Source organism: Vulpes lagopus, chromosome 5, assembly GCF_018345385.1.
Source record: "Vulpes lagopus strain Blue_001 chromosome 5, ASM1834538v1, whole genome shotgun sequence".
Classification (NCBI taxonomy): domain Eukaryota; kingdom Metazoa; phylum Chordata; class Mammalia; order Carnivora; family Canidae; genus Vulpes; species Vulpes lagopus.
Window position 1 is genome coordinate 11074219 of NC_054828.1, and position 19799 is coordinate 11094017.

The window sequence follows — 19799 nt, forward strand, 5'->3', positions numbered from 1 at the left end:
TATCTGACCCCTGGGCTGAGCTGGCGCCACGGTGCTGGTGCCAGGGGAGAGCGCAGGCCCGTGCTCACCTGCGCCCGTGGGGGCTGCTGGAGCCGCAGATCCCAGCTGCTTCCCTTTCCAGGATGCTCGGTCCACAGCTCTGCTCAGGGCGGAACCCCCCTCCGGCCAAGGGCAGCCTCGGGTTTGGCTACAAGGTGGAACCTCTCATTCACGTGTGGTGGGAGCCCCCTGCTGCCCAGAGCGAGGAGTGGCGGACCTCCGGGGAGGTGGGCCGAGGCAGCCCCTGGCCCCAAGTCAGAGCCCTTGGTCCTTCCCAGATTGGGAAGTGGGCCCTGCCTTGGCCACTCCCCGCACCCAGGGCTGCACCAACTTGCTCCCAGTACCCCTGCCCCTACACACCTGCTCCCGCGGAGGCTGAGGCCCAAGGGAGCCTTTTCAGTTGGTTTCATTCTAAAAATTATTGTGCACCTACTGTGTGCCAGGCGTGAAGCAGGGGTGGAGCAGGGACAGTCCAGGCCGGAGAGGAGGACGTTGGCCGTCAGTGTGTGTGGGGGAGAGGTGCGGGCAGTGACCAGGTGAGCTCACCGCAAGATCAGGTGTGTGTCCTTCACCCAACCTGGCTGCCAACAAGCACTCAGCACAGCTCCTCTGAGAAGCCTCTCTGCCCACCCAGCCCACACTCTCTGGCCCCTGCGCCCCTGTCTCTAATGGCACGGGCTGGTCTCGGCCATCCCTGCTCCTTCACACTTGTCTCCCCCAACAGCACCGCGTCCCCCTGAGGGCGACTGCCTTATCTCCGTCATCCTTGCATGCCTGGTGCCGGGCATGGAGCCTGGTGCATGGAAGGTGCGTGGGCCAAAGGAGAGAGAGAATGCACGGAGAAATCCATCAGTTCGGCACCTTCAGGTCTTCAAGGAGCAGCTCAACGGTGGAATTCCTAGTGGGACGCTGGCTTAGGGTGTGGGGGCCTCTTCCTCGCCCTGCGCATCCAGAGGGGGGCCTAGAATCCTGGAATTCAGGATCCTCAGATTGTGAACCACAGGTGGGCTTGTCCCCCTGCAGCGCCTGGAACACTCTAGCTACTTAATAAAAATTGTGGAAAGTACAAATAAATGAAGGTTACTGAATTCAAGCTCGGAGCCCTGCCAGTGACCGCTGGTGCCGGCCGGCACTTGGGGCTTCGCAGAGGCAGGCTTGTTACCTCCCTCCCGAGGCAGCCGCTCACTCTCCCTGTGGCCGGCACTGCCTGTTGGGAAGTTCTTCTGCCTTTCTCTGGCCTGGGCAGAGCCACTTGGGCCCTGGCCCTGCCCTGAGGGGACCTCCGTCACAAATGCAGCCTCTGGGGACATCTGTCGGGGGTGACAGCCCTGGCGCCCTGAGGATGAGGGCCCAGGGCCCTCCGAAGACCCACACTTTCCTGTCTGGCCTTCCAGCCTTCATCTGGGAAAGAAATGAGAATGAGTGGGGTGGGGTCAAGGATGGGAGATATGGTCACAGAGAGGACAGACCCCACTGGTGACATGAATCATGAGCTTTATTCTCTTTTCTGAGTGATTCCGAGAACAGGTGCTATGCCTGGAAAATCACTGTTTCCACCCTCTCAATGATGGGGGAGGCAGCTGAGGACCAGAGCGGGAACGGGGAGGCTGAGGCCTCCCAGCCAGCCTATGCCAGCAGCGGGAGAGGACTCTGGAGCCCATGACCCTCAGCCGAGTGCTCTTTCCGTGGCCCCTGGATGCCCTTTCAGGGGCCAGAGGCGGTGGCAGACGTGGCCCTCAGTCCCCAGGCTGACGTGGGGTCTGCAGAAGTCCTCAAATGTCCTCCAAGGCCCCCTGCAGATGCCCAACCCGGCCCTCTTCAGCACCATGTCCTTACCAGGCACTCGCACACCTCCAGCGATGGGGATCTCACCACTTGAAAGACAGCTACTCTACCCTGACTCCATGAAAGGTGTGTGCATCAGTGGGAGTGGAGGGGAGGAGAGCTCGCCTCCCGTGCCCTGGGGAATCCACCTTGCTCTGGCTTGCCCACGGGCTGGTGCTGGGGCAGAGGCAATCACGTATCCTGCTTTCCTGCGGGGAACCGCCCTGCAGGGACTCCCCCAGGGCCTGTGCGACGGGGGGAGAAGGGCTTCTGGGAAGGCGCCTGTTCAAGGCGTCCTCCTCCTGGCTGGGGCTACGTTGGAGGCAGAGCTGCCTGCTGGGAAGTCAGCTCAACTCTCGACGGCCCTACTGCGGGTCTCAGGATGCCAGGTCCCGGCTGGGGCAACCCCTTGCTTCCATAGGACTCCTGATCAGCGCTCAGCCCGGAGGCTATGGCTGAGACTCTGCCACAAACTCCTATGTCGCTGTGGCATGGGCGCTGCCTCCAGGCAGCCCTCCTGGTAACCACAGTTCATGAAGCTCTCTTTTCTGGGCTTCCTGGCCATACCATCAGCCCCGCATGAACATGTGTCTGGGATGCTCCCCTTTCTTCAAGAGTTCCACTTGCTCTTCCTCCAAAATGGACATCCTTGCGACTGGAGCCCACTCTGATCCTGGCTTCCCTGCAGCCTTGGGTGCGAGCCCCTCCCGGTGATCAGTCCACAAGCGCAAACACCTCCTGCCAGAAGCTTCTTGGGTGGATCCAGTACAATCTTGTGCTTACTGACAGGAAGTGGCCCGTGAGGAGGGAGGGGACGGCTTGGGCAGCACTGGGATCTGCCGTTGCTGGGGGCAGGGGGGACACGGAAGGGACCAGGACATTTCTATCCCAACCCCACAGTTTTCCAAGAACCAGAAGAGTGTGACCTGGCAGCAGGCACACATCAAGTTGGAGACCAGCTGCGACCAAGACCACGGGCACTGGGCTCCTGGCATCTGCCAGCGGTTCCGTCCATGGGTCTGAGCTGTGTGTGTCCCTCAGGCAGGGATGGCTAAGCCCCTGCCTGCAAACAGGGGAGGGGTTGGCTGAGAACCCCCTGAGCGGAAGGAAGAGGCATCACCACGGCCAAGGGCAGGAAGCACTCGGGATCCCCATGGCCCCTCCTGCCTCAATGGCCCACAGCATTTCAGGTATAGGAGATGTTTAACAGAAGGGGAAACTGAGGCCCAAATGCAGGACAGGGTGCTGGGTGCTGGGGCTGGTTCCTATTCAGCTGTTTCCCTTGCTCCTTGCTGCAGTGACTTGGGGCAGGGAGTGGGGGCCTTTCCTAGCGGTGCCTGGGTGCCCAGTGCCAGGGGATCCGAGTGCCACCTCTGAGCCCTCAGGGTTTCCCACCCACCCTCTGGAACCCTGCCGCCCCTGCCACGCTCCTGTTAGCTTAAAGTAATGGGGGCGGGGGTGATGTCTGTGACCCAGGAAAGGGTGCCCTGGGGTGGGACATGTGTCTTCTGGGACTACAGGTGGTAGGCTTCCCGTGAGGCCCTGTCCCTGGCCACCACCTCCAGGAAGCTCAGTGCTTGCTGGCAATCTTCTTCTTCCGAGCAGAGACCAGGTCATAGAAGGGGACACGGGTGATGCTGGCTCTGAAATGAGAGCAGGTGAAAAGATGGCAGGGCTGGGCTGGCTGCCAAGGGGGTGGGGGTGGGGTGGGGGTGGGGGGCGGTGGGACGACCTGCCCTGCTGCAGGAGAAAGGCCAGATGGCCCCACCAAGGGCCAGGCTGCGGTGAGTCAGCCCTGCCCAAAGTCCCACGGGCAGGGGGAGAGGGTGAGGCTGAGAGCGGACAGCCTTCAGAACTCTGCCCCCAAAGTTCTGTGGACCCCCCTTCCGAATCCCGGGAGGAGGGTCGCCTGGGGGGCTCAGTGGTTGAGCGTCAGTCTTCAGCCCAGGGTGTGATCCCGGAGTCCAGGGATGGAGTCTCACATCGGGCTCCCTGCAGGGAGCCTGCTTTTCCCTCTGCCTGTGTCTCTATCTCTCTCTGTGTCTCTCATGAATAAATAAATAAAATCTTTAAAAAAAAAAGAATCCCGGGAAGAGGTGGAAAGAGCCCAGGTGGATCCAGCAGAGCCCCTTGTGGGTCTGGCTCTGCCCCCACTGGCTATGTGGTGGGGCAAGTCCCTCCCGTGGGGGGGCTCAGGGCCTCATCTGTGAAATGGAGCTAAGGGTGGGTTTGGCCTGGCAGCTTCACAGGACTCCTACCAGGCTGGATGGGAAAGACCCTGCAAGTCCCTAGGACACAGCCCCTGGCCCAGTGACCGCTCCAGTGGCTTCCTCTGGCTGACAGGACCCACCATCACCCATGTCTCCACATTGCTCCTGCCCCTCACCTGGCTCCCTTCAACCTGCCCCTCCACTGCCCATCTCTGAACCCCCGAATCAGTCCCGACACCATGGCCTTCCTCACCTGGCCACACCCCTACTGTTTACCAGTCTCCCCAGTGCCCCCAGGAGAAACCCACACTAGCTGCCATGGTGGCGGAGTCCTTCCTATCCTGGGGGGCCTGGTCTCCCACTGCCCGATCCCTGCAGAGCCAGCTGCAACCCCCTCCCCCCGCTCCCCCATCCCTGCAATGCCCAGAGGCAATGCCCAGGCCTCTGGGGTGCTGTCCAGGGAGGCCACATGCTCACCTGCCCTCTTGTCTTTGCCGGCCCTGGTCCTCGCCCCTAGAAAGCCCTTCCCTCCATCTCTACTAGGTCTTTCCAGGGCCCCTTTGGATCCTGGTGCTAATGAGTGCGCCATTCACGGGCACTTACCACCGGGCAAAGAGCTTTATATGCAACATCTCTCGGGATCCTCTGGCCAGCCCATGACCTTGGGGCCTCACCTTCTCGTGTCCCCTGCGGGGCCTGGCCAGGGGCTGGCACCAGAAGAGGTGTTTACACCATGTAGGCAGGAGGCATTTGCATCCAGAAACGAGGGGGAGATTCTAGATTTAGCCCCTTTTACAGAGGAGGAGACAAGGCCCAGAGAGAAGCAGAGGCCTCTTGAAGGGCCAGGAGGCCCTGGCAGCCCCTACCTTATGGCCTGGATCCACTGGTCGCGCTCCTCGGCACTGGCGGCAGAGATTCGGTAAGACTCGTGCTTGCCCTCCACCACCTTGCCCTCACCGTCCGTCTTGCAGGCCTTGATCTTCTGGCCCCGGCAGCTGGGGTTGTAGAGCTCCAGGCAGAACTGTGGGGGGGCAGCGGGGTGAGGGCCCGGCAGGGGTGGGAGGAGGGGGCGGCGGGGCTGCGCTTTGCTGGGGGTTCAGTGAGGACCAGCCCCTTGGGGCTCGGACAAACAGCAAGACCCACCCCACCCCGGGCCTGCTTCCCCGGCTGGCAAAGGGGCAGGAGCTGCTCTTCCTCACACTGAGGGCTTCCTATGTGCAAGGCTCCTCCTAAGTCCACCGTTTCCCTAAGACCCCCGGCTGACGGCCGGGGAAACTGAGGCTCAGAAAGAGGCAGAGACTTACTCAAGGTCATTCACCAGTGTCAGAGGCAGGCTCTGAGAGACCATGAGATCGCGCCCCTTTGATGACAGTGACCCTCCCCAGGGTCCATGGCCTCAGGAGGGAGACTGAGCGAACCCCCAGCCCGGTGGAGGACCTCCTGGAGGGCCCAGGCCAGCTGCCCTCTCCTCCCACCCCATTTCAGAAATTTCCCTCCCACCTCCCCCACCACCTCTCTCTCAGGACCCCGCTGTGCCACCTACTGGCTTCTTTGGGTCGTCCACCTTCTGCACAGAGAGGTTCTCCAGGGGTATGATTCCCCGGGGCTCCTTGTCCTGCAGTGGTGGAGGGGGAAAGGATCAGCAAATGCAGCCTTGAGACCCAGGGCAGGGAGTGAACTCGAAGGGCCCCCCAAACCCACAGAGGAGTGCACGAATCGTCCCAGACTCTGTCCAGCCCTGGTGGGGGGTAGGGAGCAGGGCATGGCTCGGGTCTGGGAGTCACCGGGCCAGGCTGCAAGCTTGGCCCTGCCCCTCCTGCTCTCTGCAGCAGTCTTCCCCTCTGTGAAATGGGTGCAGAGAGAGGAGCCCCAAGCTCTGTTAGAGGACTGCTTGGTGGGAGTCTGGGAGGGGGCGGGGCTGGGGAGGGACCCCTTGCTCACAGTTGTGAACTCAAAGTAGTAGAGACAGTTGTCGGTCAGGATGAACCAGCGGCGCTTCCAGGTCTTCACGCGGCCGCCTGCAGGAGCCAGCGGCACAGTCAGCAGACTTCTCCCTGGGCCACCGGCACTTCCTCCCAGGAGAGCAGGGCCTGGAGAGCCTTCCTCTGCCCTCTCCTCTCAAGCCTCCCGACCTCTAGCCTACTACGCTTCCCCCCAGATCCATTCCTTGGTCACTCAAACACCCTGGTGGCACCCATCACCCCAGACCTCCCCTGGCCACTTGACCTGGCATTCAAGGCTCCTTGGCGATCAGGCCCCAGGACCAGTGGCCGCCCATTCCCTGTGCTTTCCTGCCATCCTTCCCCCTCAGTTCATCCCTTGGCCTACTTCCCCACTGGCACTGTGCAAAGCATTTCATCTTTTGCCTGACAGGCAACATTCTAGACGTTTTTAGAAAATGTTTGCTTATTAATCCCTAGAACTGCTTATGAGGAGGAGACCGTTATTAACCCCATTTTACAGATGAAGAGCCCGAGGCATAGGGAGGTACCATTGTCAGTGCATGGCCCTTCAGCAGAGCTCAGATTTGAGCCCGGTGTCCCAGCTCTTGAGCCTGGGTGCTCGGCTGCTGTGACACACACGGAACCCCGCCCCCGGGGACTGTGATCCCCATTTCACAGCTGTGGAAACCGAGGCCGAGGAACCAGACCCCTGGCACATGTGTGGAGGAGCTGGGATCCGTGACTCAGAGCCTCCCTGGGGCTGAGAATGGTCCAGAGGGCAAAAAAGGAGGCTGAATGGTCCGCGCAAGGGTCAGACTGGTATACGGGCACAGAGATGTGGAGGGCTCCAGGGGCATGGGGATGTGGAGGGCTTGGGGTGGCACGGGGACAGGGAGGGCTCAGGGGGGCACAGGATGGGGAGGGCTGGGGGGCATGGGGGCGTGGTGGGCTCAGGGGGGCATGAGGACATGGAGGGCTCAGAGGGGCCACGGGGACGTGGTGGGCTCAGGCGGGCACCCCCAGCCCAGGTCTCTGCTCTAGCATGAGGTATCTGTCCTTGTCCTTACCTGCCTCCCAACGCCCCAGTCCCTGGCTGGGCTGGCTCTGCAGGGGAGGCACCCAGGAGTGTGCTTGGGCAGGGCAGGCAGGCCTGCAGCTCCCCTGCTGATTCTGCAAGCCAGCCCGAGCACCCCAGCCCCCACCAGGCTCCTCTCTGTAGGCCAGAGGCCCTCCCCCACCATCATCCATCATCGTGCTGAAGGGAAGCTCCCCGGAACCACATCCTGTCCCACTCCCTCCCCCATCCTGCAGGGACACCCAACCCTCTGCCCACCCGCTTGTTGGCTGTGTGGCCTCAGACGGGCACCCCAACCTCTCTGGGCCTGGCTTCCTCAGAAACCTTCCAGGAAGAGACAGAGCTGTGGTTGAAGGCCTGTCAGCCTCTCAGCTCCTCTTCCTGCTTGTCCTCCCCTCCCCCACTGCCCCCTTCCCCCCCTGGACAGACAGATGGAGGGATGGGGCAGGCAGATGGCTGCACTGGGGTCAGGACAGGGGGGGTTACCCGGCTCCACCCCTGAGGCCGCATGTCCCCGTGTGCATGTGTCCCGGGCGTGCATGGGAGTCTGAGTGTGTCTGCCTCGTGCCCGCGTGTGTGCCCGTGTGCGCCTCACCCAGTTTCAGCAGCCAGCCCTCGCGGTCGGGGTTGAAGAAGGTGTGAGTGAGGTCGTTGCCGTCGTCCTCCGGGATGGAGAAGGGTTCGCTCTTGATGCTGTCGAAGAGGTTCTGTTCTCAGAGAAGGGAGGGAAAGGCCCGGCTGTGACATCCATCCCAGTTGGGAGCCTGGGCCTGTGTGGCAAGGCTACCTGCTTCCCCCGGGCTGCTGGTCTGCTGGTCTGCACCTCCAGGCCCTCTGCAGGCCAGGCTCCCCAGCTCTGTGGCCAGAGCACAGTGAGTGGAGGCGGCATTGGCATTGTCTGTATGTCCGCTTGCTGGGGTGGCTCTCCCCCACTGGGCAGGGCACTCCCCTAGGGCAGGCCTGGGTGTCACAAGCCCCAGGACTCACCCAGGGCCTGGCCTAAAACAGACTAGCAACTCCTTAGGACCAGGTGGTTGATGCCCATCCTACCCCTTTCCTTGTCCCCCTGACACCTCAGGGTGCTGGAATTCCAGCCAGTGGCATGTCACAAGAGTGCAGGCTTGGGTGTCAGGCTCTCTAGGTTAAACTCGCGGCTTAGTCACTTGATGGCTGTGTGACCCTGGGCATGTGCCTCAACCTATCTAAGATTCTGGTCCTTAACAGCAGAAAGGTGCTGATCCCTCAGAGTTCTGGGTGGGAGGCAGCCCGCTAAATGGACTACACAGGGGTCAGGGCCCCTCTGTGCCCTAAGTCCAGGGGAAGGTAAAGAGGAGGGAGGAGTACAGCTCCTGCCTTCACCCACCCCCCAGCACTGCTCTTACAGGTCAGATGAGGGAGTCAGAGACAGTCACCCCTGTGTCCAGAGTGTTGCAGGCAAGGATGCTCACCTAGGACCTCTAGACCCCCACATGTTCACCTGTGTGTGTGCACACATAAACGCTCAGACACACACATACACACACGCACTGGGTCATAGCAGCCAGGGTCAGGGCCTCCTTAGGTAACATCCATGAGGGGTGGAGCCCCCTTTTGCCTCCTTGCAGTCACCTAGAGACTTCCAGGTGTACCTCAGGGAGGAGGACACAGAGAAGCGACTAAGGAGGTGGGGATTGACTGCCCATGTCGAGAGGCCCGGCCCAAGGAAAAGACTCAAGGTGGGATGGATGCCGAACTTGGCTCTCAAGGGCAAGGGGGACCTTTGCTGGGTGGACGGTGATCGCAGGGGGAGAGTTCCCAGAAAATAGATTTCAGTTCTCCATGCAGGACCTTCTAGCAGTTAGAGCTGCTGGAATATGGATGGAGCAACCTGGTGTGGTAATGACTTCCTCGTCACCAGAGGTACACAAGCCAGGGCTGAGACCTCCCCGTGGGTGAGTTGTGGATGTCTGCAGCAGATCATCCCTGCATGTGCTGAACCCCCTGCCATGGGGCCCTGTGTTCTATGGCCAAACCTGCCCATATTTCCAAGTGTTTGGAAAAACATTCCAAACTGTTTCTGTTTATTAAAACCAATGCTGGATCTCCATCTCGAAGATAATTAAATCATTTCCTTCTGTTGCATTTGTGTGTACTGCTGTTCAGATGGTTTCCTTGAGATTTTAAATGAACAATTTCACAAGCACTGTTTGATTCCCCCAAAGTTTTGGAAATGGTGTTTGCTGGCTTTTAAAGGCCTTTTCTGACCTGATAGCTCAGGGCCTGGGGGGTTGGTTACAATTCCACCACAAGCAGGTTTTCTTGTGCCTGAGGGAGGTATGTTCTGCCCAACCTCAGAGTCCCTGGCTCAGCCTGGCTGTGCTGGGGTGGGTGTAGGCAGCAGCAGGGACCGCTTGCTCTTTTGGGGGAGCCCCCGCACCTCTAGTGCATCTGGGAAGCCCTGTTGCCCCTCCTGCCCAGGCCCAGGCGGGCTCTGGGAAGGCCGGAGATGTGCTGGCCTATCGAACAAAGGCCAGCGGCAGAAAGGCCTTGTCAGCAAAGCTGTCAGCGCAGACAAACATTTGGGAGGCCCAGGAGGCAAGCAGGGCGGCAGACAGGGGTGGGGGGCAGCCTCATCCTCCATGGTACCCACAAGGGGCCCCCTGGCAGCATCTGCGGGTGACGGGAGCCGATCAGCTCTCACATTCTGCCCCTCACCCCCTCCGCAAAGGAAACGTCTGGCCTCTGTTCCTGCCCTTGTAAACGCCAGCCCTCCCCCGCAGGTAAACACCCCTGCGGGTGGGCGGTGGGGCGGCCACCAAGCCTGGCTGGGTGCACTGTGATCAGAAAGACAAGGCCACCTTCCAACGGTTCTGCTGGTCTTGTATCCGGCTCTCTCGCTGCACCGCAACCCCCTCCGCCCCCTTCTCTGGGGACTCACCAGCCCAGACACTCTCTGTCCAGGTTTCTGGGGGGGGGGGGGGGGTTGGCACCTACTGCCTTTCCCCCAGGCTCCAGGAATGAGTGAACGACTCCCACCTGGCTAAGCAGGACATTTCCTCCCACTGGCCACAGTGACTGGTGCAGGGAGGACATGTGACTCAAGCCAGCCAATACGCCTTAATTCTGGGACTTTAGTTTTAACTACTAAGCTGCCTGGACCATCTCTGCTGCAATTTGAAGACAGTCTGTTGAGGAGGAGAAGGTTGCTGAGAGCTGGAGACACTAGATTGAGTCCTGACTTCACTGAGCACCTGGATATAGCTGAGCCTGAAGCCCAAAGATCTGAAGCCAAATGGATCCCTGATCTTTCCCATTACATGAGTTGCGATTCCTTTGGCCAGAAAGCAATGGGTAGCTGAGATACACGGCCAAGTCCTCCATCACAAAACCTTGCCTTCTGGTCTCTGCAGGAGGAAGGGCCCTGGAGTCAGACAGACATGGGTTCGAATCCAGTGTCCTCACAAATTATGAGACCCCTGGCCAGCTACTGCTCTTGGAGGTCAGTTTTCTTTGCTGGAAACCGGGATTGGTACCCACTGCCTAAGGGGGTCAGGAGGACTTAGTGAGAACACGGAGTGCCACAGCTGGGCCCGGGACGTGGTCAGTGCTGATGGAGACGTTTGGACAAGGACCCAGGAGGTCCAGGACTGCCCGCAGCAGAAGATGCCCTAACCTGGGAGACTTTTCCCCTGCCTGAGCCTCAGTTTCTCCACCTGTAACACCAGATGCCAGAGAGTCCCACTTCTTGGCCTCTCCCTCTTCCCCTCTTCCACCGGGAGCTCCCTTTCCGGGCAGGGGAGGGGTTCCCTTCTTGGTGTTTCTTGGGCCCCTGCCATCTGCCGAGCGTCAGGAGCTTGAACGCATTACCTCTGCTTCTCAGGAGAGCTGCCCAAGGGCGGCGGCACCTGCCCACTTGGCAGGTAAAGAAACCAAGGCTCATGCTCACGGTCACACAGTCAGAAAGGGCCGAGCCGGGATGCAATCTCCCATCCTGTGAGTCCACACCTCGTATACCCTGGCCCTGAGTCTCTCAGGCATTGGGCCTCATTCTTATCAGGACAGCCTGGGGATGGGGGCTCAGCCTGCCACCCCCTGCCTCCTGCAGTGCCCCCCTCCCACTTGAAAGCATTATGATCCTCGGCAGGGCCCCAGCTCCAGGGCCAGCACGGGGAATCCTGCCACAGAGCTGCCCACTTTGAATACCTGGAGCTGCTCAGAGGTGAGTTCTTGCTTTACAAACAGGGAAGGTGAGGCCCTGAGAGAAGGCTGGCAGGTGCCCCCCATTCCACACAGCACCGGGGCATCCCGCCCCCAGCCCCAGACTTCTGCAGGAAAAGCCCTAAACAGCAAGGACCAGGCTTGTGTGGTTCTCTTTGCCCCTTGGGAAGCTTCTGGATTAATTAGCCACTCTAACGACACAGGCATTTTGCTCAACGCCTTACGGTTCTACACCAGTCCTAAGAGCTGGGAGCTCAGAGGTCAAGCCACTTACTAGAAGGCCTGAAACCAGAGAGGGGGCAAGCCAGGACTTGGATGTGGCTGTGACTCCCATGCTCTGTCCCTTCTCCCCCCACCTCTGCCTGCTTCTCCGGCTGCCCGGCTGCCCGCTAGGATAATAAACCCTTCCCAGACCTCCCAGGCAGAGTGTGAGGCTAAATTGAGATTCTAGACCCTAAAGCCCTAGAAAGTTACAAGCTCTGTACAAATGTAGTGCATTGTTACTAACAAAAGGCTTGAATAGGAAAAAACCCTTGGGAGGGAGGTGCCCAGGGCTGGGGGGGGCGGGGGAGTGCTGAGCCCCAAATGCTGGTGTGTCATTAACTCATTACCTGCCAGACCAGGACAGCCTCCTGCCACAGCACCATATGAGATGAGTTACTGACTCCCCAGTGCATTTTAGATTTGGGGCATTTTACTAAGCGCCAGGGTTTTAAAATTATTATTAATTATTCTTCATAGTGACATAAGCCACCATTTGGAGCCCGTGCTCTGTCCCTGGCATGGGCTATGCCCTTTACATTTTTACAAATTGCTGCTCCCGGCAGCTCCATGACGCAGGCGTCATTATCCTGGTTGAGAGAATGGTGGCTTGGAGAGGTGGGTGAGTCATTCCTCAAGGTCATGGGCTGGCAAAGGTGGGGGGAGGGAGGGGAGAAGGGATTTGACTCGAGCTCTAACCAGCTCTCAAGCCTTCATTTGGTGTTGTGGTTCCCCCCACCCCATGATAAACTTTCCCCTCTGGGGACCAAGGAGGGTGGTGGGCTGAGGGCGTGGCAGTTCTCAAGCACAGAGGGGGGACACCGAGTCCTTCCAGACCCAGGCTTCCGGCAGACCTCGCAGGGTGCTCAGCCGGGAGGGTGGGGTTCCCACCTTCTCCTCCCCTCCTCTGGCGCAGCTGTCAGTTCATTTCTGCTGCACCAGGCTCTGAATCTCACTCCTGTGTTTGCAAAACTGTTCCTAGTTCCGCGTTGCCCATGGTTAACCACGCAAGCTCCTGAGGCTGTCATTGGAAGCCCTGGATGCTCCGGCTCCACTGTGCCCCCTGTCCCTGGCCACACACCCCACAACCTCAGCCAGCCACTCTGGACGCTTCTCTTTTTCCAGCCAGGCGAGGCCTGGGTTCTGGCTATTTCCCCCCTTCTGGAATGTCCTTTCTCTGTTTCACTCTGTGAAAACTCCCATTCAACCTTCAAGGTCCGGTTCAAAAGTCACCTCCTCTGTGAAGTCTTCCAGGATGGCACCCTTCCTCTGCCCCCAGGAGAGTGATAGTAGTGCCCTCTGCGTCTCTGCAGCTATGTTCTCTAGCTAGCACCACATGAATCGCACAGGGCTATAACTCACATGTGTATCATCTTCCCGCCAGACCCAGAGCTCGGCCTGGACAGTGCCCATGGTTGACTCATCCCAGGGTGCCCCTCACCGGCACAGGGCCTAGTGCAGTGTGGCAGCAGTGGGGGCTGTTTGAGGAAGAGATGGGAGGTGTGTGTTCTGCTTGGCTCACGAACTGCCTTGTGGAAGGCCTCAGTTTCCCCCTCTCTGAAGGAGGGAAGGCTTTTAGCAGACCCTGAGGACTTTCACCTCTGACATGCTGATGGGTGTAAGAACCTGGGATTCCAAGCAGTATACCTGAGTTGGGTGAAGCACCCCTTCTGGAAGGTGCGAATGATGGGTGCCCAGAGTCCCCCTAAAGGGTGAAGGTGGAGAGGACCTCCTGGGTGGACTACGATGAGGGCCACCAGGAACACCCCTCTGGGGACCAACCCCTTGTGGTAGCCCATCTGGAGACGGCCACCGACCTGGGAGCTCCACCTCAGAGGAGCCCCTCTCGGCTGTCCAGCTAAGGATGGGCCCCTCCCGGATCCTGGGACCAGGCGGGTGTGGCCGTGCCCCTCTTACCCGAAGCTGCTCTTCGGGCAGATCACCACCGTCATTGATGCCTCGGTTCATGGACACGAAGCGCTCGAAGGGTGGCCTGTCCCGGACATTGGGGTTGTGGAGGCTGGTGTTCAGCATGATGATGGAGAAGGACAGGACGTAGCAGGTGTCTGTGAGATGGACAGTGGTCATGGTCCAGGCCCTGGTCACTGTCCCCTTCTCTGCCCTGACCCCACTTCCAGGGGCCAAGCCTCACCTGTCTCAACGCCCCAAAGGGGTCTGTGCTGTCCTAGCTGGGTGTTCGAGGCCCGGCCTCCTCCCCAGTGTTACAGGCCTCCCTGCTCCAAACAGACCTGGTCTGCCACCTGCCACGCTCCTGAGCCGCTCCCACGCCTTCCCCGCCTGCACTTTGGCTCCTGCCAGGGTGGTGGTGGGGCCCCCTGCCAGGCACGCAGGCCCCTTCCCTTTGCTCCCCATGTCAACCCTCCCCTTCCTGCTCCAGCTCCAGCCTCTCCCCAGCCCTCCCAGCCTCCCTGCCCACTCTGTTCTCTGCCTCCTCAGAACTCAGAGGACATTTATTGTTGGCTACACTGTTCAAGGCTTAGTCACATGCTGCTTGGCAATCTCACCGCGTGGCGGAGCTCCTCCCCCCCTGCCCCCCCCCCCCCCACCTTCCAGTCTTCAGACCTCACCCAGGGAGGGATGAGCCTGGGTTGAGCACTTGGGAGGGGGGGATTGCTCCTCTGGGGGAATTTTTAGGCCTTGGGTCCCGAGCCAGCCAGGTCCAGCTGCGTCCCCAACTGTCTGGTGGCCCTTGGGAAAGTACCACCTCAGCTTCTCCATCTGTGACATTATTAGGTTGAGCTTGAAGTATCTTTACGCCCTAGAACATCGACGATCCTACCTCTGAAAACAGTGATACCCACTGGAACAATCTAACAGTGGCTGGTGCCTGCGCTAGGCTGAGCTCCCCAGCCCCCCTGAGACCCTGTGACTAACCCCATCTTACAGAGCAGGAAACTGGGGCACAAGAAGGTCCTGTTACATGCCCGAGGTCGCAAACGTCATGTCGTTAGAATGTGATTCAAACTGGGGGCTTTAAAATTCCGTCCTTTCTGCACATATTTACTGGGTCCCCGTGAAGTGCTGTGGACTGGGGCTTCGTTGGTGAATAGATTTGATATGGTCCCTACCCCATGGGGTATTTAGGCTAGTGGAGGTGACAGATGGTGACAAGCACACCCCCAATTTATTTATAACTACAAGGTAGGACCCGACTACGGTGGCACAGCCATGGACAAGCCATGTCCTTCCTCTGAGTCGGTATTACGTGCAGAGAGGAGAACATTGCTGACCTCAGGGTGGATGCAAGGATGACCTGCCTTTGCACAGGTGAATGGCACACAGGTAGTGCTCATGAACAGAATTCATTATTGTTGCCATGGTAACTTCAGGTACAGAGAGGAGGCCAGGACAAGCCTGCCGTGATGACTTCTTGCCCGCCCTGCTGGGGGCCGGGTGGTGGTCTGGGGTACTCATCTTTGTTGATGTCTCTCTATACCCTGGGCCCCTGATGTCCTGCCCAGAGTGTTTCCTGCTTCTGGCCTTTGCTCAGATGGAAACTCCTGCCTGAAAGGTCCTTTCTCCACCTTGACCTCCTGGAGAACTCCTATTCATCCTTTAAAGCCCTGGTGAGCCCCCACTGCCTCTAGGGAGCTGTCCTGGATCTGCGACCCCCCATCACTGCCCTCAGATGAGGGTACTGTGCATTATTTCCTGCCTCCTCTCCCAAGGACCGTGCCCCGAGGCAGCTCTGCCTGACAAGCACCCAGCAGAGGGCCTTGTCAGTGAAGAAGTCTGGGCTCCCACGGTCTGGATGCTTGGGGTGGAGGGTGGGGAGACTCCGGGGTGGGGTTGGCCATGGTGCCTGCAGATCCTGAGGGGTCCCGTGGCCCTCGGTCCCCTCCCACACGGTCACCTGTGGACTGGAAGACGCCTGGGTTGCAGAGGCAGTAGCGGGTGGCAAACGTCTCCATCATCCGGTCGATCTTCTGGGCCTCACCTGGCAGCCGGAAGCTCCACAGGAACTGTCTGGGGGAGGAAGGGGGCTGTGGGAGGTGGGGCGGGTGCAGATCTCGGGGCCACGGGGTCCGAGGACCCCAGGGAAGCTGCTCTGTCTCTCTGAGCTTTGGTCTTTATCCTCCAAATGGGAGAGTCTGTCTCTGTCGCTAGGCTCACGGGGAGGTGCCCTTGCTTTCAAAGTGCAAGAGTGGGGCAGCTGGGTGGCTCAGTGATAGAGCGTCTGCCTTGGGCTCAGGTTGTGATCCTGGGGTCCTGGGATCGAGTCCCATTCGGGGTCCCCGCAGGGAGTCTGCTTCTTCCTCTGTCTGTGTCTCTGCCTCTCTCTGTGTGTCTCTCATGAATAAATAAATAAATAAATAAATAAATAAATAAAGCTTAAAAAAAAAAAAACAGCTACAGGAGTGGAGTGTGTGCTCCCCTCTGCCCGTCTGGGACCGAGCACCCTTTGTGGTCCCCTCTGCCTCGTCCACGGGGGGCCTCTGTCTGCCCTGGGATCTGACTGGGGACCATTGGGCAGGTGCCACCCCCTGCCTGGACTTCCTGTTCTTCAAACCTAAGCACTTCCAGAGCTTCAAACTTAGCTCCTCAAGGGCAAGGACTGTCTGTGCTGCTCCCCTCACATCTCCAGCTGGGTCTCATCCCGGCCCAGGGCACTCATGGGCTGCTTGGTAATGAGTGAAAAGAAGGAAAGAATGGATATTGGAGACTCCCAACCACCTCCCCCTCTCCCTTAAAGAGAATGGGAATTGGAGGGAAGGCCACATTGCTTGGATGGTGGTGGCTTCCTTTTCTGCCTTGCAAACTCCTATTCATCCTTCAAAGCCCAGGTCAAATGCCCCCGTTCAGGAGCTGATTTTCCAGGCATGACCCATAGCAGTAAGACTTGCTAAGCCAATTCTAAGTACTTTCTGTTTGGTTCTACAGCCCTATGGATTTTGTATTATTATTATTATTATTATTATTATTATTATTATTATTAATTTATTTAAAAAAGATTTTTATTAATTTATTTGACGAGAGAGAGTGAGAGAGTACACAGACAAGAACATGAACGGGGTAGAGAGGCAGAGAGAGAGGGAGAAGCAGACTCCCTGCTGAGTGCAGAGCCTGATGTGGGGCTCAATCTCAGGACCCTGAGATCATGACCTGGGCTGAACCCAAGAGTTGGATGTCCAACTGACTGTGTTACCCAGGTGCCCCTAATTTGGTATTTTTATTATTCCCATTTTACAGATGAAGAAACTGAGGGACAGAGAGTTTGTGTGTGTGTGTGTGTGTGTGTGTGTTTGTGTGTGAGACTTGCCCCAGGGGTGAGTCATAGAACTGGGATATGAACCGGGCAGTCCGGCTCCAGAGTTTAATATGTAATAGTAAAGGGAAGACCTACTACGCTGTATTAATAAAATACACAAGACACTGAGCTCAAGAGTGTGGGGTGGGCGGAAGTAGCAGTAACAGCATGATTGTTAGGCTATAATGACGCAATGTAATAACCCGAGGGGCACCCGGGAGGCACACCCACGAGCCACCTGACCTCAGCCCGCGGGGTGGCTGCGCTCAGCAAGAGTTCCTGCTCTTTGTTTCCTCCTTTTGGCTCCTGATGCTGTGTTTGTGCCACTAACCTGTGTGGCTTCTGATCCCCCTGCCTCCCCAGCTGCCCCGTGCCTGGGTCTCCTCTCCTGATCCCCCCCTACCCCCAGGATGCCCCCTGCCCAGCTCTCCTCTCCTGATACCCCCTACCCCCAGGCTGCCCCCCTCTCAGCTGCCCCCTGCCCAGCTCTCCTCTCCTGATACCCCCCATCCCCCCATCCCCCCAGGCTGCTCCTCCCCAGCTGCCCCTCCCTCCTCTCTGGACCACTCACCTGAGGGCCTGCACGAGGTTGAGGTTGGCAAACTCGTGGCAGTCCACAAAGGCCTGGAGGACCTGCAGGTTGAAGGGATCCCTGGAGAGGGCAGGAAGGAGGGCACAGGCACTTGGGAACTTGCTGGACCCTCCTCCGGTCCTCCTTCCTGATCCAGCACCTTCCAGTCCATTCACACCCTCTGATCCCACATCATCCCACCCCCAGGCCCCATGGTTCGCCAGCCCCGTTCTCACTCCGAGGGGAGCTCCCGCTCTGCAGCAGCCTTCGCTGCGTCACTTCCTGCCTGGAGGACCTCCCCGAGCCCCAGTGTCCTCAGCTGTAAAACGGAGAGACCGACCATGCCTGCTCCTATCTCTTCCTTCCCTCTTCCCAGGTCAAATCTGGAAGCTCCATCCTTTTTTGCCACCTGCATCTCCCGCTCTCTTAGGAGAAGGAATGGGTTCACTGGGGGGCCTGGGAGAAGGGCTGTTGCACTAGCTCACCCCTTGTCACCTGCAGCCCACCTGCCACTCTCAACAGCCAAAGGGGTCCTTGCTCACCATTTCTCTGCCCAGAACCCACCCATGCGGCCCTACCTTGTCACCTACTACTTCTTCCCTCCCTTGGTCTCTTCTAATCTCACCAGCCTGCTATTCCTTGAGCATGCTTCTGCCCCAGGGCCTTTGCACCTGCTGTTCCCTTTGTCTGGAATGCTCCTTCCCCAGATGTCTTCACTGCTCACCTCTTTTAAGAGTCCAACATCACTTTCTCCATGAGACCCTTCCTATCCACAGTTTTTAAAGTCACAGTCCATGACCTGCCATTCCCCATGCTTCTCATCTTCCTTCCCTGCTTTATTTGCATTCCACAGAACTTACAATTTTCTAACATACATTACATAGTTTGGGATCTGTCTTTCTCACTAGAATGCTTCTCCCTGAGGGCAGGAGTTTTTGCCTTGTTCACTAATATAAATCTGGGGATTGGACACTGCCTGGCACACAGCAGATACTAAAACATATTTATTCGTTGAACAAATGGGTGAATAAAGAAAGGAAGGAAGCCAGGCTTGGAGGTGGAGGGAGTGATCAGTTAGCCGGCTCAAGTCCAACAGTTATGACTTCCCTAACATAATTCACTCCCTCATTTACCTACACACACACACACACACACAGACACACACACACTTACCTGTGTGCACCTGCACACCCTCATCCCTATCCCCCTGAGGCCATGCCCCACCTTACCTCTCCCCCAGGTAGGTGCCGATGGCTGTCTTATTGAGGCCCTCACCCTTATACAGGAACTGGGCGATCTCCTGGACATCGGGGGTCAGCAGTTTGTGCTCGATGAGGTACTGGATGCCCTGGAGGGGGGTGCACAGAGCCCACCATCAGCCCTCACACAGCAGCTGGCCTGAGGGGAGGGAGGGATGGGGCCAGGCGGTGGGTGGGGTACAGGGGCCTGGCATCCTGACATTGGCCCCGACTGTTCTGAGACTTTGTGTCCCTCCTTAGTAGACGCTGCCTTTGTATGGTGGTGAGTTCCCCGTCACTAGAAGCATGCGAAGAGAGACAGCATTTCAGCAATGAGCCAGGTTCATGCCATGTGCTCCCCAGGTCTCCTTCAGTCTGAACTCTTGGATTATATGCTTCAATGATTCCATGAATTTATAATTTTAAGAGTCAATGATTCAGACACTTCTTTTGTCCCCTTAATACTCATCTATTTAAAAATAGTGTTTCTTTTTTTTTCTCACAAGTAATCTATGTCCATTGTATAAAAACTAGAAAAAAAAAAAAAACCAGCTAAATCAAAAGGAGAGGAAATTGCCAGGTCCCACAAAGGGGAGGGAGGGAGACAGTGTCCATTGTGACAACTTTCCTTCCCTTTGTACATGAAACCGCTTTTTTGACTTGATGATGTCACTAACACCTCTCCTCCCCAGCTCAGGCACTCAGAATTGGTCCTTCTAATTTTGGGAGTTTGGGGGGTCGGGCTCTGGTTTTCAGTGAGGGCCCTTTCGTGTCTCGCTTGACTCGGGGAAGATGTTGCTGGGAGAAGGAGGGCAGGGTGTGGGGGGCCTCTCAGTGACTGGCAGAGGGTCTTGGGGACCCTTCGGGGGCCCCTCCCGGTGCTCTGGTGGCCCGTGTGCACACATCCACCAGTGTGCGTGTGTGTATTCCGTGTGATGGTCTTGAGGCTGCAGAAGGCGCATGGGTGTGTGACCCTGTGAGCCTGTGTCACTTGATGAGGAAGAGGCAGCCGTCTCAGCCAGAGCAGTAAATTTCCAGGGACCCCTTGGCTGCCCTGACCCCACCTCTGTGTGTCAGCTCTGGCTTCCTCTGGTCTTTGTTTCAGCAGGAAGGGAACTGGCTGCCACCTCGCTGGGTGGGGGAGGGAGGGCCGAGCAGGGGCCAAGCCCTGA

General features: G+C 58.3%; 1 protein-coding gene across 1 annotated transcript in view; it reads right to left on the minus strand.

Annotated features, from left to right (window-relative positions):
- Window positions 1-1516: 1516 nt before the first annotated feature.
- CYTH4 (cytohesin 4) overlaps window positions 1517-19799 on the minus strand; it is a 30440-nt gene continuing 12157 nt past the window's right edge. Inside the window, exons 5-13 of the mRNA XM_041757353.1 lie at window positions 18619-18737; window positions 17390-17470; window positions 15424-15536; window positions 13467-13615; window positions 7687-7798; window positions 6015-6091; window positions 5617-5688; window positions 4940-5094; window positions 1517-3506 (exon numbers count right to left, since the gene is read on the minus strand). Coding sequence (XP_041613287.1) covers window positions 3434-3506; window positions 4940-5094; window positions 5617-5688; window positions 6015-6091; window positions 7687-7798; window positions 13467-13615; window positions 15424-15536; window positions 17390-17470; window positions 18619-18737 — 951 coding nt within the window. The 3' untranslated portion in view covers window positions 1517-3433. The remainder of the gene's footprint in view (window positions 3507-4939; window positions 5095-5616; window positions 5689-6014; window positions 6092-7686; window positions 7799-13466; window positions 13616-15423; window positions 15537-17389; window positions 17471-18618; window positions 18738-19799) is intronic.